At 35.0% G+C, this 13,243-nt stretch overlaps 1 protein-coding gene across 1 annotated transcript in view; it reads right to left on the bottom strand.

Annotated features, from left to right (window-relative positions):
• Positions 1-246: 246 nt before the first annotated feature.
• The window catches only part of LOC107658289 (A disintegrin and metalloproteinase with thrombospondin motifs 12-like), a 23,364-nt gene continuing 10,367 nt past the window's right edge, over positions 247-13,243 (bottom strand). Inside the window, exons 12-24 of the mRNA XM_016446798.1 lie at positions 11,886-12,019; positions 10,386-10,506; positions 9,963-10,207; positions 8,610-8,751; positions 8,338-8,464; positions 7,445-7,655; positions 5,996-6,184; positions 4,977-5,669; positions 3,936-4,088; positions 3,682-3,862; positions 2,474-2,613; positions 1,364-1,517; positions 247-362 (exon numbers count right to left, since the gene is read on the bottom strand). Coding sequence (XP_016302284.1) covers positions 247-362; positions 1,364-1,517; positions 2,474-2,613; positions 3,682-3,862; positions 3,936-4,088; positions 4,977-5,669; positions 5,996-6,184; positions 7,445-7,655; positions 8,338-8,464; positions 8,610-8,751; positions 9,963-10,207; positions 10,386-10,506; positions 11,886-12,019 — 2,606 coding nt within the window. The remainder of the gene's footprint in view (positions 363-1,363; positions 1,518-2,473; positions 2,614-3,681; positions 3,863-3,935; positions 4,089-4,976; positions 5,670-5,995; positions 6,185-7,444; positions 7,656-8,337; positions 8,465-8,609; positions 8,752-9,962; positions 10,208-10,385; positions 10,507-11,885; positions 12,020-13,243) is intronic.

Genomic DNA, 13,243 nt, shown 5'->3' with positions numbered 1-13,243 from the left:
GTCTAACTGATGTTGAATCCTGTAACTAAAGCTTTAAGTATTTGGAAGTATTTCAAGATGCATTTAAAGACAAATGCAGGGAACACATCGTCAAAAGCCAAGGATTCTTTTGTTCAAGTAAAACCCACATATTTTTCATATATCTGAGAGGGACGTCTGCGTTTCTAGAGCACCATGAACCGCTGCGTGCAGTGTGTCCAGTAGTTTGTGCTTTTGGTCAATGACCCAAGCCTGACCTCTGCAGTGTTACATCAGACAAGTGACACAACACTGCTTGCGGATCGAGTGCAGCGAGCAGCGACCCAGCAGCTTGAGTTTCTCACAGAAACGTGTCGACATGCTGTTTTTCTTACAAACTAGGCCTGCAAAGAAGAGAAACAAAATAACAAAAAAGGGGTTTAACATTAAAAATAAGCTATAAAGCCATGGGATGGTATATTAAAATTATTTATGTTAGCACAACTTTATATTTATATATATATTATATATATATATATTCCAGAATGTTGTTTTGTATGTACCTGGGGAAAAAGATTTTTGGTGTCTTGCACAAAAAGACCACATTTTTCATGGATAAAAATGGAATACAATGGCACATGTAAGCCATGCTTAAAGATGTATAAATTGTCATTGCATTAGATAACAAAATATTAAAGGGGTGGTTGATTGCGATTTCACTTTTGTTAACATTAGTTAGTGTGTAATGTTGCTGTTTGAGCATAAACAATATCTGCAAAGTTACGAAGCTGAAAGTTCAATGCAAACGGAGATATCGTCTTTTAAAATTCTGGCAGTTTAATGTCTACAAAAATGGCTGGTAGGGACTACAACGAGTTACTTCCCGGGTTCGAGACATCACAAACCCAGATAAACCCCACCCTCGGGAAAAGGCAGTTTATGTGAAAAATAATGCGTTTTTTTTTTTTTTAACGAAGCATTAACACATGTTAGACTGCACCCCATAAACACAATCAAGCCTAGAAAAAACCCAGTGAACCACCCCTTTAAACCAAATAATGTTTATTAAGTTCAAAGACAGCTGAAAAAGAAGTTGGTTGGGTTTTAGTAAAATAACTTGCTGATAGTGGATCAGGATGTTAGTGGATCATGTTGATAGTTAATGTAATGAAATACACCTGTGGTTTCTCTGCTAGGTCACCTGTGTGAACTTGAGGAGAACTGACTCAATCGGTGTTATTATAGTATCATCGAGATACTAGTTTTGATTCATATTTTGAAATTGTTTTTATCAAATGCAATGACATTCAGGCATTTTTAAGTGTCCAAATGCATTTAGGGGCCATTGTAGGCTTATCATCAATTATGAAACAAACAGAACATAATATTATATAATAGAGTTTACCTAAATCAGTTTTACACTCCTCTGGGCTGCAGTTCTGCACACTGTCAGGTTTATTGTTTTTTGCACAGAGTGATGTCTTTTCTTCCTCGCTGGATTCCTCACTTATGCACCTCACCGCTCGCTTCTGAACGCCTCCACCACAGCTTCTGGAGCACTGTCAATCCGTGATGACATCACAGATGCTCAGGGAGGGGTGTATAACAATTTTTGTCCAATAAAATGCTCTTTGGAATGAGAACGTCCCGCCCACTTGATTATAAATAACCACATACTTCAGACCAAAAACGGCAAGTCACAAATCATAGAATGGAAACTATAGCTGGTTAGTCTTTGATTCATCCCACACCAACTTTCTGTTTTAATAGGAAATCATCTACAGTTCAAATGATTTGGGGGTGGTAATTCATTTGTAACCTTATAAATATCTTAACTGTCACTTTTGATCAATTTAATGCATCCTTGCTGAATAAAATTATAAATTTTGTTAAAAAAATCCTTCTAAGCCTGAACTTTTGAAAAGTAGTGTCCATATATATATATATATATATATACATACATATATATATATATATATATATATATATATATATATATATATATTGCAGCTAGTTGCCAGGGCATCATTTCTCATTTTTATTTATTTTAACTTAAAGTACTAAAATAATTAAAACTAAAAAAACAAACAAACAAACAAACAAAAAGAACTAAAACTAGTAAATTTAAAAAAAAACTATATACTGTAGACATATTTAAAAAATATTTAAAAAAATCAAATAAAAATGACAAAAACAAACAACAAATTCAGTAAAACTTTAACTAAAATTCAGGTGAAAATATACAAATAAAAATTTTAATAGGAAATCATCTACAGTTCAAATGATTTGGGGGTGGTAATTCATTTGTAACCTTATAAATATCTTAACTGTCACTTTTGATCAATTTAATGCATCCTTGCTGAATAAAATTATAAATTTTGTTAAAAAAATCCTTCTAAGCCTGAACTTTTGAAAAGTAGTGTCCATCATCACATTGCATTTGTCACAATATCAAGCCAGACACTTTATTTACTCCTTTCTATAAATGAACACTGAGGTTTTGGCAGTGCGTTACCTGACCCCAGGCTTCAGTCGCCCAGCTGGTGCAGGGCTGCAGATTGCAGGACTCAGTGCTGCTGGGTTTGAGCGTGACGTTGCAGTGCTGGTACTCAGGGCAGTACACACGTCTTTCCTTCACTCCGCGGCCACATATTTAAAAAATATTTAAAAAAATCAAATAAAAATGACAAAAACAAACAACAAATTCAGTAAAACTTTAACTAAAATTCAGGTGAAAATATACAAATAAAAACAAATTCAAAATATTAACAAAAACTATAATAGTATATCAATGATACTAAAAACAAAAAGTAATAAAAATGACAAAAACACAACAAAATTGCTAAAACTTTAACTAAAATTAAGATGAAAAAAACAAACAAATTCAAAATAATAACAAAAACAATAATATGTGACCCTGGAGCACAAAACCAGTTTTAAGTCTCTGGGGGATATTTGTAGCAATAGCCAACAATACACTGTATGGGTCAAAATGATCGATTTTTATCAAATTATCGATTATGCCAAAAATCATTAGGATATTAAGTAAAGATCATGTTCCATGAAGATATTTTGTAAATTTCCTACTGTAAATATATCAAAACTTAATTTTTGATTAGTAATATGCATGGCTAAGAACTTAATTTGGACAACTTTAAAGGCGATTTTTTTCAAAATGTTGATTTTTTCCCACCCTGATTCCAGATTTTCAAATAGTTGTATCTCGGCCAAATATTGTTCTATCTTAACAAACCATACATCAATGGAAAGCATATTTATTCAGCTTTCAGATCATGTATAGACCTCAATTTCAAAAAATTGACCCATATGACTGGTTTTGTGGTCCAGGGTCACATATGCCATATTACATAAGGCATCAATGACACTAAACACACACACACACACGCACGCACGCACGCACGCACGCACGCACGCACACACACACACACACACAAAAACGAATTCAAAATAACAAAAACTATAATATAGTATATCAGTGACACTAAAAACACACACAAAAAAAAACGAATTCAAAATAACAAAAACTATAATATAGTAGTATATCAATGACACTAAAAACAAAAATTAACAAAAATGACAAAAAGACAACAGAATTAAATTTTTTTTATTAAAATTTAAATTGAAACAGAAAACATAAAAACTAACTCAAAATATTAACAACAAAAAAATATTAACAGTATTTTCTGCATTGTAGCATGAGTATGTGCACCTCTCCCCAGGGTGAGAACATCCACTGCAGGCAGGGCTGGGTGTTGCAGGGCAAACTGCTGTTTGGTTTGTATGAAAGAGCCTGACAGTGAAAAGGCCTCAATGGACGTCTGCTCTGAGTGTCGAAGCACTGCACTTCTCGATGCTTCGTATCAGTCACACAGCCTTCAGGACACTAAAGAAAGGGGGACGTCACAGTTCATTGCAGGATACAGTCATTTAAGTTTGTTTTGAAATGGTGGCTTTACCTTGGACCAGTTACCACTCTTCCAGGTGGCACAGGGTCGCAGGATACATCGTCGGGCAGGTTCTGGCCTCTTCACACTGGCACAGTCTTCCTCACGCTCTGAGCTGCAGGCTACTGATCGCCAGACTGCACCAAGACCACACGTAGTGGAGCACTGGGACAAAAAAATACATATTAGTATCAGTACTGCATAATTAGTACTGCAATTACCTGCCAAATGAACATGGGTTGCTCTAAGTAATGTGCAAATAAACAGATACACTAGCACTCAGAAGTTTGGGCTCAGTAAGAAATTAATACTTTCATTCACCAACAATACTGCAAAACTCCTCTCATTTTCTTCAGAAAATGCTGTTCTTCTGCACAAATTTTTGCAATTAATTCAACTTGAACCGCCTAATGTAGAGACTCATTCAAACTTTCCTTTTTAAAAACTTTATGCCTCCAGTGTGCTATTTTTCAAAATAAACACTATAGTTTTCATAGATATTTAAGGTTAAATTATTTTGTACATGATTAAATGTGTCTTTCAAAATACCATAATACTGTAATATTTACACTGCAAAAAGTGTAAATGTATTCCTCTGTATTTTTTCCCAGTACAAATATCTAACATTTTTAAAGCAAAATACATCAACTTAAGAAGCAAAATTATGTAAAACAAAGTCTTTCTTTTCAGATAAATATATCGAAATTAAGTGAGTTTGTGTTTAAAAAATGAAAGAAAGAAAAATCTGCCAGTGGGTTCAGAAAAATAAACTTAATTCAAAAGGATAATAAGTAAATTTTTCTAACTCCATTGGCAAATATATTTTCTTGTTTTAAGCAACTTAACTTGATTAAAGAATGTTTAGATATTTGTACTGACAAACAAGACAAAAATACTGAGGAAGAAATTAACTAATTAACTAAACTTACCCAAACCTTTAACACTATTCTTTTGCTGCCATGCAAACACTAGTATTTCCTTCTGGGAATGCAAATCTAGGCATAATTCAATGCGGGAAATGTAAGGCATAATGCCATAAGTTAGCATTCTTACATCACTCCAGTTGCCCACTTTCCAAAATGCATTCCTACTGACGGGATCTCGTGCATTCAGGTTCCCGTAGTCATCCGTGGTGGTCACCGTCTCTGGCTTCTGCCTGCTTGTTTTAGGCGCATTACCTTTGCTGGGACTGTTTGGTGTTTGTGAGGCTTTTCTCAGTATCTTCACTGTAGGAACAGTTGCTTGTGGACTTTGAGTATTCAAATGTGGCACTTTAGGGTTAGGGATGGTATTTGGTTCATATGAGCTTGTTGTTTTCTGCAACACTGGGGATGTTGTCAAATGATCATTGTATTGGGTTCTACTAGTAGTGGCTGGTTTTGCTGTGGGGATGTTAGTATGCAATGGTGGGACAGCAGATGTGGAGACTTCTTCAGGTGTGCTGGTAAACATGTCATCCTCGTGTGCCCTTTCTTCTCCGGTTGGACCTTCTACTATGTAATCATAACCCGGCGTGTAGCTTTTATCCGGAGGGCGTAGGTCTGTGCTTCCCTCCTCGTCCTCAGTATTTGTTGGAACCCATCCAGGACCACCTTTGCGATCATCCCTCACCAGGATAAAGTCTTGGTCGTCTTCATGGATTATGTCAGATGTTGTGGATGTTGGGCAAGTGTTGGTCGTAATGGTAGTAGAGGTGTTTGGAGGCATGATAGTGGTGCTATATCCTGGTGTTTGGGTCCCAGGGGCCTGCGTTGGGATTTTAGGAGGGACTCTAGGTCGGAATCGTGAACCCGTCCATCTGTTAGTGGACGAGCAGCTCTGGAGGTTACAGAGGATCGTGGAACGAGGTCGATTGATATAATTTTTTTTTTTAAATTTTTTTTTTTAAAGAAATTAATACTCTTATTCAGCAAGTACTCATTAAATTGATCAAAAGTGATAGTAAAGTCATTTATAATTTTTACAATAGATTTCTATTTCAAATAAATGCTGTTCTTTTGAACTTTCTATTCATCAAGTTATTCTGAAAAAATATAGTCCACAAAACCATGAAGCAGCACAACACCAGGGGCCTGCGTTGGGATTTTAGGAGGGACTCTAGGTCGGAATCGTGAACCCGTCCATCTGTTAGTGGACGAGCAGCTCTGGAGGTTACAGAGGATCGTGGAACGAGGTCGATTGGCAGGGTTGCACCGGCTGGGTTGTTTTGCCACACACTTGACGACTCTTGACTTTATCCCTCCATCGCAGGACAGAGAGCACTGCGGGATGACACGCAATCATAAGTTTGGGTAACACAAAAATTTAATAATATGACAATGCAACTAATTACTACGTATGAATCAGGGCTGCATGATTTGGGGCACAAAAAAACTATTTTGCCCACATTTTGTGAGTATACATCAGTATGGCTATAAAAAAAGTATTATTATTAAAAATATATATAAAAAATACAAATTAAAAACAAAATTAGAAATATTGCTATTGTGATATATCACTGTAAAAAAATACATGGAGTATTTTAGAAACAATATAATAATTTTACATTACAATTGTGAAATTACAATACTAATATTTATGGCTGTCTTAATGCTGTACTTCTCTCTAAAACATTCCAGGCATTCATTTACTTAATTAAATTGCAGCATTTGCAATTTGATAATCGCACTAAGCCATTTTGAAGTTTCGGTTTTACTTTGATTAATCGTGCAGCGCCACTATGAATATGTACATGCACGACTGAGTTTTGACAGACAAAAGATTTTCATTGAACAACTAACTTGAACTTTGGTCTCTTCCTCACACAAGGCTATTGCATGACTTGAAATAAAGCACAAATCATATATACTGTATATACACGTTTTATGAACAGTATTATGACTTTTACTGTGGTTTTTGTCCTTATGAGCGTCTTAGCTCAAAGTAAGTCAAATTGTAAGAAAAAAGTAATATGAAACAAAATGAGGGTAAGGAAATGATCACAGAATTAAAATTTTCAGGGTGTTAAAATTTTTTTTAACCCTGAACAATGTAAAACAATCTACAAAACATGATACAGAGCCACTAAGAGGACATGGTGATAGAAAAATATTAGATGGAAGGAAAAATTATATTTCAATGCATTTGTGTTTGAGGAAAATCAATCCGTTCCCCTGTCAAACTTTGCATTCGCTTGCAAAACATTTGCATTCTCTCACAAAACATTTGCGTTCCCATTTGCCCACAAAAGATCTGAAATATAGTCACACCTCATTACAGTATTTCCATCACAAAAGTTTTACGAAAAAACGTTTCTCGAGGGAATGCATACATTTTGTGAACAAACGCAAACGTTTTTGTGAGTGAACGCAATGTTTCTTGAAGGAACGCAAAAGATTTGTGAGTGAATGCAATGTTTCTTGGGGGTGCACAAAAATTTTATGAGCAAATGCAAAAATCTTACAAGCAAAAACAACGTTTCTTGGGGGAATACAAAAGCATTGAAATATAATTTTCCCTCCCATTTTTGAAATATTACCCACCTCGCTCCAGTTCCCCAGAGTCCATTCGGACCCACATGGTACGTCTCGGTTGCAAGGTACCACAGGTTTGGGTTTGAGCAGCTGCTTACAGTCCCCAGGGTGAAGAACCCGCTCCTCTCCGGCCACAGTCCGCACACACAGAATAGTGCGCTTTTTCACTCCGTTTGGACCGCATGTAGCCGAGCATGTCTGCCATCCTCCCACCCACCACCTGAGGTCAGTAGTTTAGGTGCACAGAGCATTCAGTGCAACTATTGGGATGTAGGAATAGAATACTAGCATACTGCTGACTACATACTCCACAGTATACACTAATACCATTCAATGGTTTGAGTTTGCATCACAGCAATAAATTACATTTGAAAATATATTACAATAGAAAACAGTTATTTTAAATTGTAATAATATTTCATAATTTGACTTTTTACTTGGTGAGATTGGTGAGCATAAAAGACGTCCTCAAAATCATTTACAAAAAACCCAAACTTTTGAACAGTACTGTACGCTCTTTATGGCCTACTATTTTATGTGAAACAATATGCAATAGGCAAAGTTAAAATTTCCTATTAAAAGAAAATAAATAGCATTTTTAATCTAGGTTCATGTACAATTAAAATAATGAGTCAAGAAAAAGATTTTAAAAGCCTCAGTTGATATAATTTCTGGTTCTCCATCACACTGGAAATGAAATACAGTGCTGAATTATGCTATACATGTAGTTGATCAGCGTAGTATACTCTGCTGTGTAATGACCATTCTGGGAATTATTGTAGGTCTTCTGGGTACTCTATGCATACGGAAATGCTGCATTCTATATGCAGTATACATATTACATACTGGAGATATAATAAATAAGACTAATATGGTGGCGTAGCCATTATTTAGTAGTGTACCTTGCAGGGCAGTCCATGTTCTTGCACTTGCGATGCCTGTCATCAGGACGTGTGCTGGGGTCACACAGTGCTTCCTCGACCACACCAACCTCTGCCTCAAAACAGCGCACGGGCTGATGCTGCTCACCTGTACAGAGACAGAAAGTCACATGCTATCAAAGCCCTGCTGGAGTAACCGATATCAATATAAACACATCAAAATATCCTTTATTTATAAGTAATGACACTACAGTTGAACTATAGATTGAATAAAGAAAAATCTTGTTCCATACCAAACCCACAGGTGGTGCTGCAGTCAGTCCAGGCTCCATATTTCCAGATGTGCGCTGGTTCCAGAATTTCGTTCCCCAGTGAACGAATCCTCTTAATGGTGTACTCATATTTGACACCGGGGTTTGCCTCTTGGAACAACAGCTGAACATTTCACATTGAAAGAAAAACATCCATCATTTAATGGACAGCATTCAACAAATCATCATGTTTTGCAAGTGCCGCCAGCCAACAACTTTATTTCCAAATCTTTCTAATATAAATAATGTCAGAAGAAGAGTGATAACTCAAACTATCTGTGTCTGTTACGATAATGATTTTATTTTTCACAAGAGAATTTAATTAAATCAAAATTCTGTATTCTAACAAAAATGCTTTCTTCGCAAATTGTCCATTGGTTCATTAAAGAAATATTCAGGTTCAATACAATGGGCTGTTTTTGTGAAATGTTTACCATGATTAACACAGAAAATAACACACTTTAACACTCTTTAATCAGTGTGTCAAAACAACAAAAATTGCATTTTCAGTCAAAGCAAAATACACACAGTTTTGAAAGAACAGGTAGTAAATGACTTTACATTTTTCGTATTTATGCCAACCTTTTCTGTGCTCAACAAAACTTAATTTGTGCTAGAAAGGGGTGTAATGCAGCTATCCATAAAACATTATTTTAATTATTATTATACATTTTTGTAAGCTTTACATTTCAAAATGTCTCACCCTATAGATTTCCAATGTTTGTGCATTACTGTAAACACAATTTTGCTTGTTTTTATAAATGGCATGGTGTCTATAGAGTTTAATTGATATTGAACCCAGAATATTCCTTTAATATATTGCCGTATGTAATATGGCATATGTGACCCTGGACCACAAAACCAGTAATAAGGGTAAATTTTTCGAAATTGAGATTTATACATCATCTGAAATCTGAATAAATAAACTTTCCATTGATGTATGGTTTGTTATGATAGGACAATATTTGGCCGAGATACAACTATTTGAAAATCTGGAATCTGAGGGTGCAAAAAAATCTAAATATTGAGAAAATCGCCTTTAAATTTGTCCAAATGAAGTTCTTAGCAATGCATTTTACTAATCAAAAATTAAGTTCTAATATATTTACAGTAGGAAATTTACAAAATATCTTCATGGAACATGATCTTTACTTAATATCCTAATGATTTTTGGCATAAAAAAATCATTAGGTTGATAAAAATGATAAAAGAAAAATCGATAATTTTGACCCATACAATGTATTTTTGGCTATTGCTACAAATATACCCCAGCAACTTAAGACTGGTTTTGTGCTCCAGGGTCACATATGTGTTTACGTGTGTAAAGTTCAGTACCTGGATCATGACCGGTTCAGTTGTTGGTCCTGCTGAGGTGAGATTCTCCATATTACCGGTCCGATCGTAGTAAAACTTAGTGCCACCTGCCTCGTACTCTCCGTTCCACTGAATTATGTAATTCCCGTTGAGGTAATACTCGTCTGAATCAGCCGCTCGGATCACAAGGAAATTCCCAGCCTCTTCCACTTCCTGTATGAAGATATTCCGAGCTCCCTCAGGGATCAAAACTAGGTCCGTGTAACCTAAATCACATAATCTCACTTATAAGCCACTTAAAACATTAGTGTACACAAAGACATTCATGTGTACATATCATTTCTGAAATCTAATTTAGTATATAATATATAAATATATATATATAAACATAGAAGTCATGTGTGCTACTCAGAGGCAGGGCTAGAGATTACAAGTCTTACACACCAAATCCATCTTGCTCCACAAAGTTCTCCTTCACAGTCTCACAAGTGGATCCATCACCAAGACAAACGCCACAGCCATCCTCTTTAGCATTAGAATTGATGCCAAAATCACAACCCACCTCCTGGAGAAAGATTACACATACATCACAGAAATATACAAAACCATCACCACATATACAAAAACACAAAATATAGTTTTTCTCTTTGGCACTAAAACATAACTCAAAATTTACTTCCCTCATAACATGAAAGATGAATATTAGGAGGAGGCAAAAAAATGCACCTACTTTACATGCTGTTGACCAACCAATATACAGTATGTATTTGGGTCAAACATTATTTCAACCAAATTTTGACATTTTATCCTCCAAAAACTTTTTTGAAACCTTAAAAGTAGACACTTTACTTACATTTAATGTGTTTTCTATGGACATATAATCACTTTTGTACATTTCTTTTGATGCGGACATCTTAACGTCTTTGACCCATTTATAAAAGCATGGTTAGTAATTAAATGGACAGTTCACTCAAAAATGAAAATTTGTTTTCATTTTTGGATGAACTATCCTTTTATGTGTGATTTATCTGCATATGGACCTGTAGGTAGTATATCTGGATAATACCATTGTTTAAAAGTTTGGGGTCAGTAAGTTTAAAAAAATGTTTTTTTTAAAGAAATTAATACTTATATTTAGCAAGGATGAATTGAGGAAAAGTGACATTTATGTCATAAAATTGTCTATTTCAAATAAATGCTGTTCTTGTGAAACTTCTATATATCAATGAATCCTGAAAAAAAATGCATTTCAGTTTCCACAGAATATTAATCAGCCCTACTGTTTCCAACATTGATAATAATAAGAAATGCAAATCAGTATATTAGAATGATTTTTGAAGTATCATGTGACACTGAAGACTGGAGCAATGATGCTGAAAATTCAGCTTTGCATCACAGGAATAAATTACATTTTAAAATATATTCACATAGAAAACAGTTATTTTAAATTGTAATAATATTACACAATATTACTGTTTTTACTGTATTTTTGATCAAATAAATGCAGCCTTGGTGAGCAGAAGAGACTTCTTTCAAAAACATTAAAAAATCTCACTGACCCCAATGGATGCACGAGTTTCGAAATTAAGCTAAAAGTATTGCGCCACTTTGTGTTTGTGAAATGTTAGTGGAACATGTTCCTAGTTAATGTAATTAACTAGACCTGTGTTTACTTGAGGAAAAATGAGTTCATACATCCACTAAAAATGACCAAAACACCAGCTAATTAAAAGACACAGCAACAATAATGAAAAAACAAGATGTTAGTGAAGCTCGTGCAGCACAGATAAACACACTTGCTTTGATATTTCGATAGATGATTTGTCACTTAAGTGCACTTTTTATACATTACTGTACAGCTACAGAACACAGACATAACATCAATACACCAACGCACACATGAGCACAAATGGGTTGAATGCAAGACATACCCAGCCACACTACCTTGCACACACCATTGACACAGATGTTTCTGCTGTTGTTGTTCATAAAGCAGGGCGTTCCATCTGTAACCGCATCCAAAATCTTCTCAGAAAAGGCCTCATCCACAGGCTTGCAGTGCAGCTCACATGGACGCGCTGGGAGAGAGACAGAACAGGAGAGAAAGACAGTGCTATTTACTGTATGATATAGCGAAGCATTTTAATATAATACTGTTTGCGAATGCATTTTACCAAAACATTTTCTAGATTTAATATCATGGAGAACACAAAAAAGTACAATGGGATTACATAGAAGAATATATACTGCTGTTCAAAAGTTTGAGGTCTGTAGGACGTTTTTGAAAAAAGTCTCTTATGCTCAACAAGGCTTCATTTATTTGATTAAAAATACAGTAAAAGCAGTAATATTGTGCAATATTATTACATTTTAAAAGAACTGTTTTCTATCGCAATATGTTGTAAAATGTAATTTATTCCTCTGATGCAAAGCTGAATTTTCAGCATCATTACTCCAGTCTTCAGTGTCACATGATCCTTCAGAAATCATTCTAATATGCTGATCTGCTGCTCAAGAAACATTTCTTATCATTATCAATGCTGAAAACTGTTGTGCTGCTTAATACTTTTTTTTTTCAGGATTCTTTGATGAATATAAAGTTCAACAGAACAGCATTTACTTAAAAATAGAAATTTTTTGTCACATTATAAATGTCTTCAATGACACTTTTGATCAATTTAATGCATCATTACTGAATAAATGAGTATTAATTTCTTAAAAAAAACAAAAACAAACAAACAAAGATCTAACTGACTCCAAACTTTTGTATGGTAGTGTAACTTTTTTGTAACCCTAAGAAAAAAAAAACACACTATTTATAATTAATTGGTATTGTTACCATGCAAACATCACATAATATTTAGGCTATAATCTATGATCCAAAACTCACGCTGCACTCCAACGGCTTAAACAGAGCAAACAACAATGACTAAACACTTGTGTCAGGAATCCACACACCTCTAAAGCTTGCTAATAAAAGTGGGGCATTCTTGAATGTGAACCAACAAATTCTATAAAATTGTAAGCAGTCACGTGTAAGAAGTTTTATGTTAATGTCAACAGGCCTCGACCCGCCGCAGCGTGCATTAAAGGTAGGGTATGTAATTTTTCAAAAACACTTTAGAAAACTGATTCGGGCCGAATAGCAAAACAAACTTGTAGCCAATCAGCAATAAGGGGCGTGTCTACTCGTGATGTGGAGGAGAGAGCTTTCAGTGCATGGGACGGACATTAGCCGAGCCGAGCGTCAGAAAGATAGAGATGGCGGATAAAAAACAAAAGAGGAAAACGTCTGCGGAATG

The sequence above is a fragment of the Sinocyclocheilus anshuiensis genome, unplaced genomic scaffold (genome assembly GCF_001515605.1).
Source record: "Sinocyclocheilus anshuiensis isolate Anshui unplaced genomic scaffold, SAMN03320099.WGS_v1.1 scaffold137, whole genome shotgun sequence".
Lineage (NCBI taxonomy): Eukaryota > Metazoa > Chordata > Actinopteri > Cypriniformes > Cyprinidae > Sinocyclocheilus > Sinocyclocheilus anshuiensis.
This window is presented reverse-complemented; position numbering and strand designations above follow the sequence as displayed.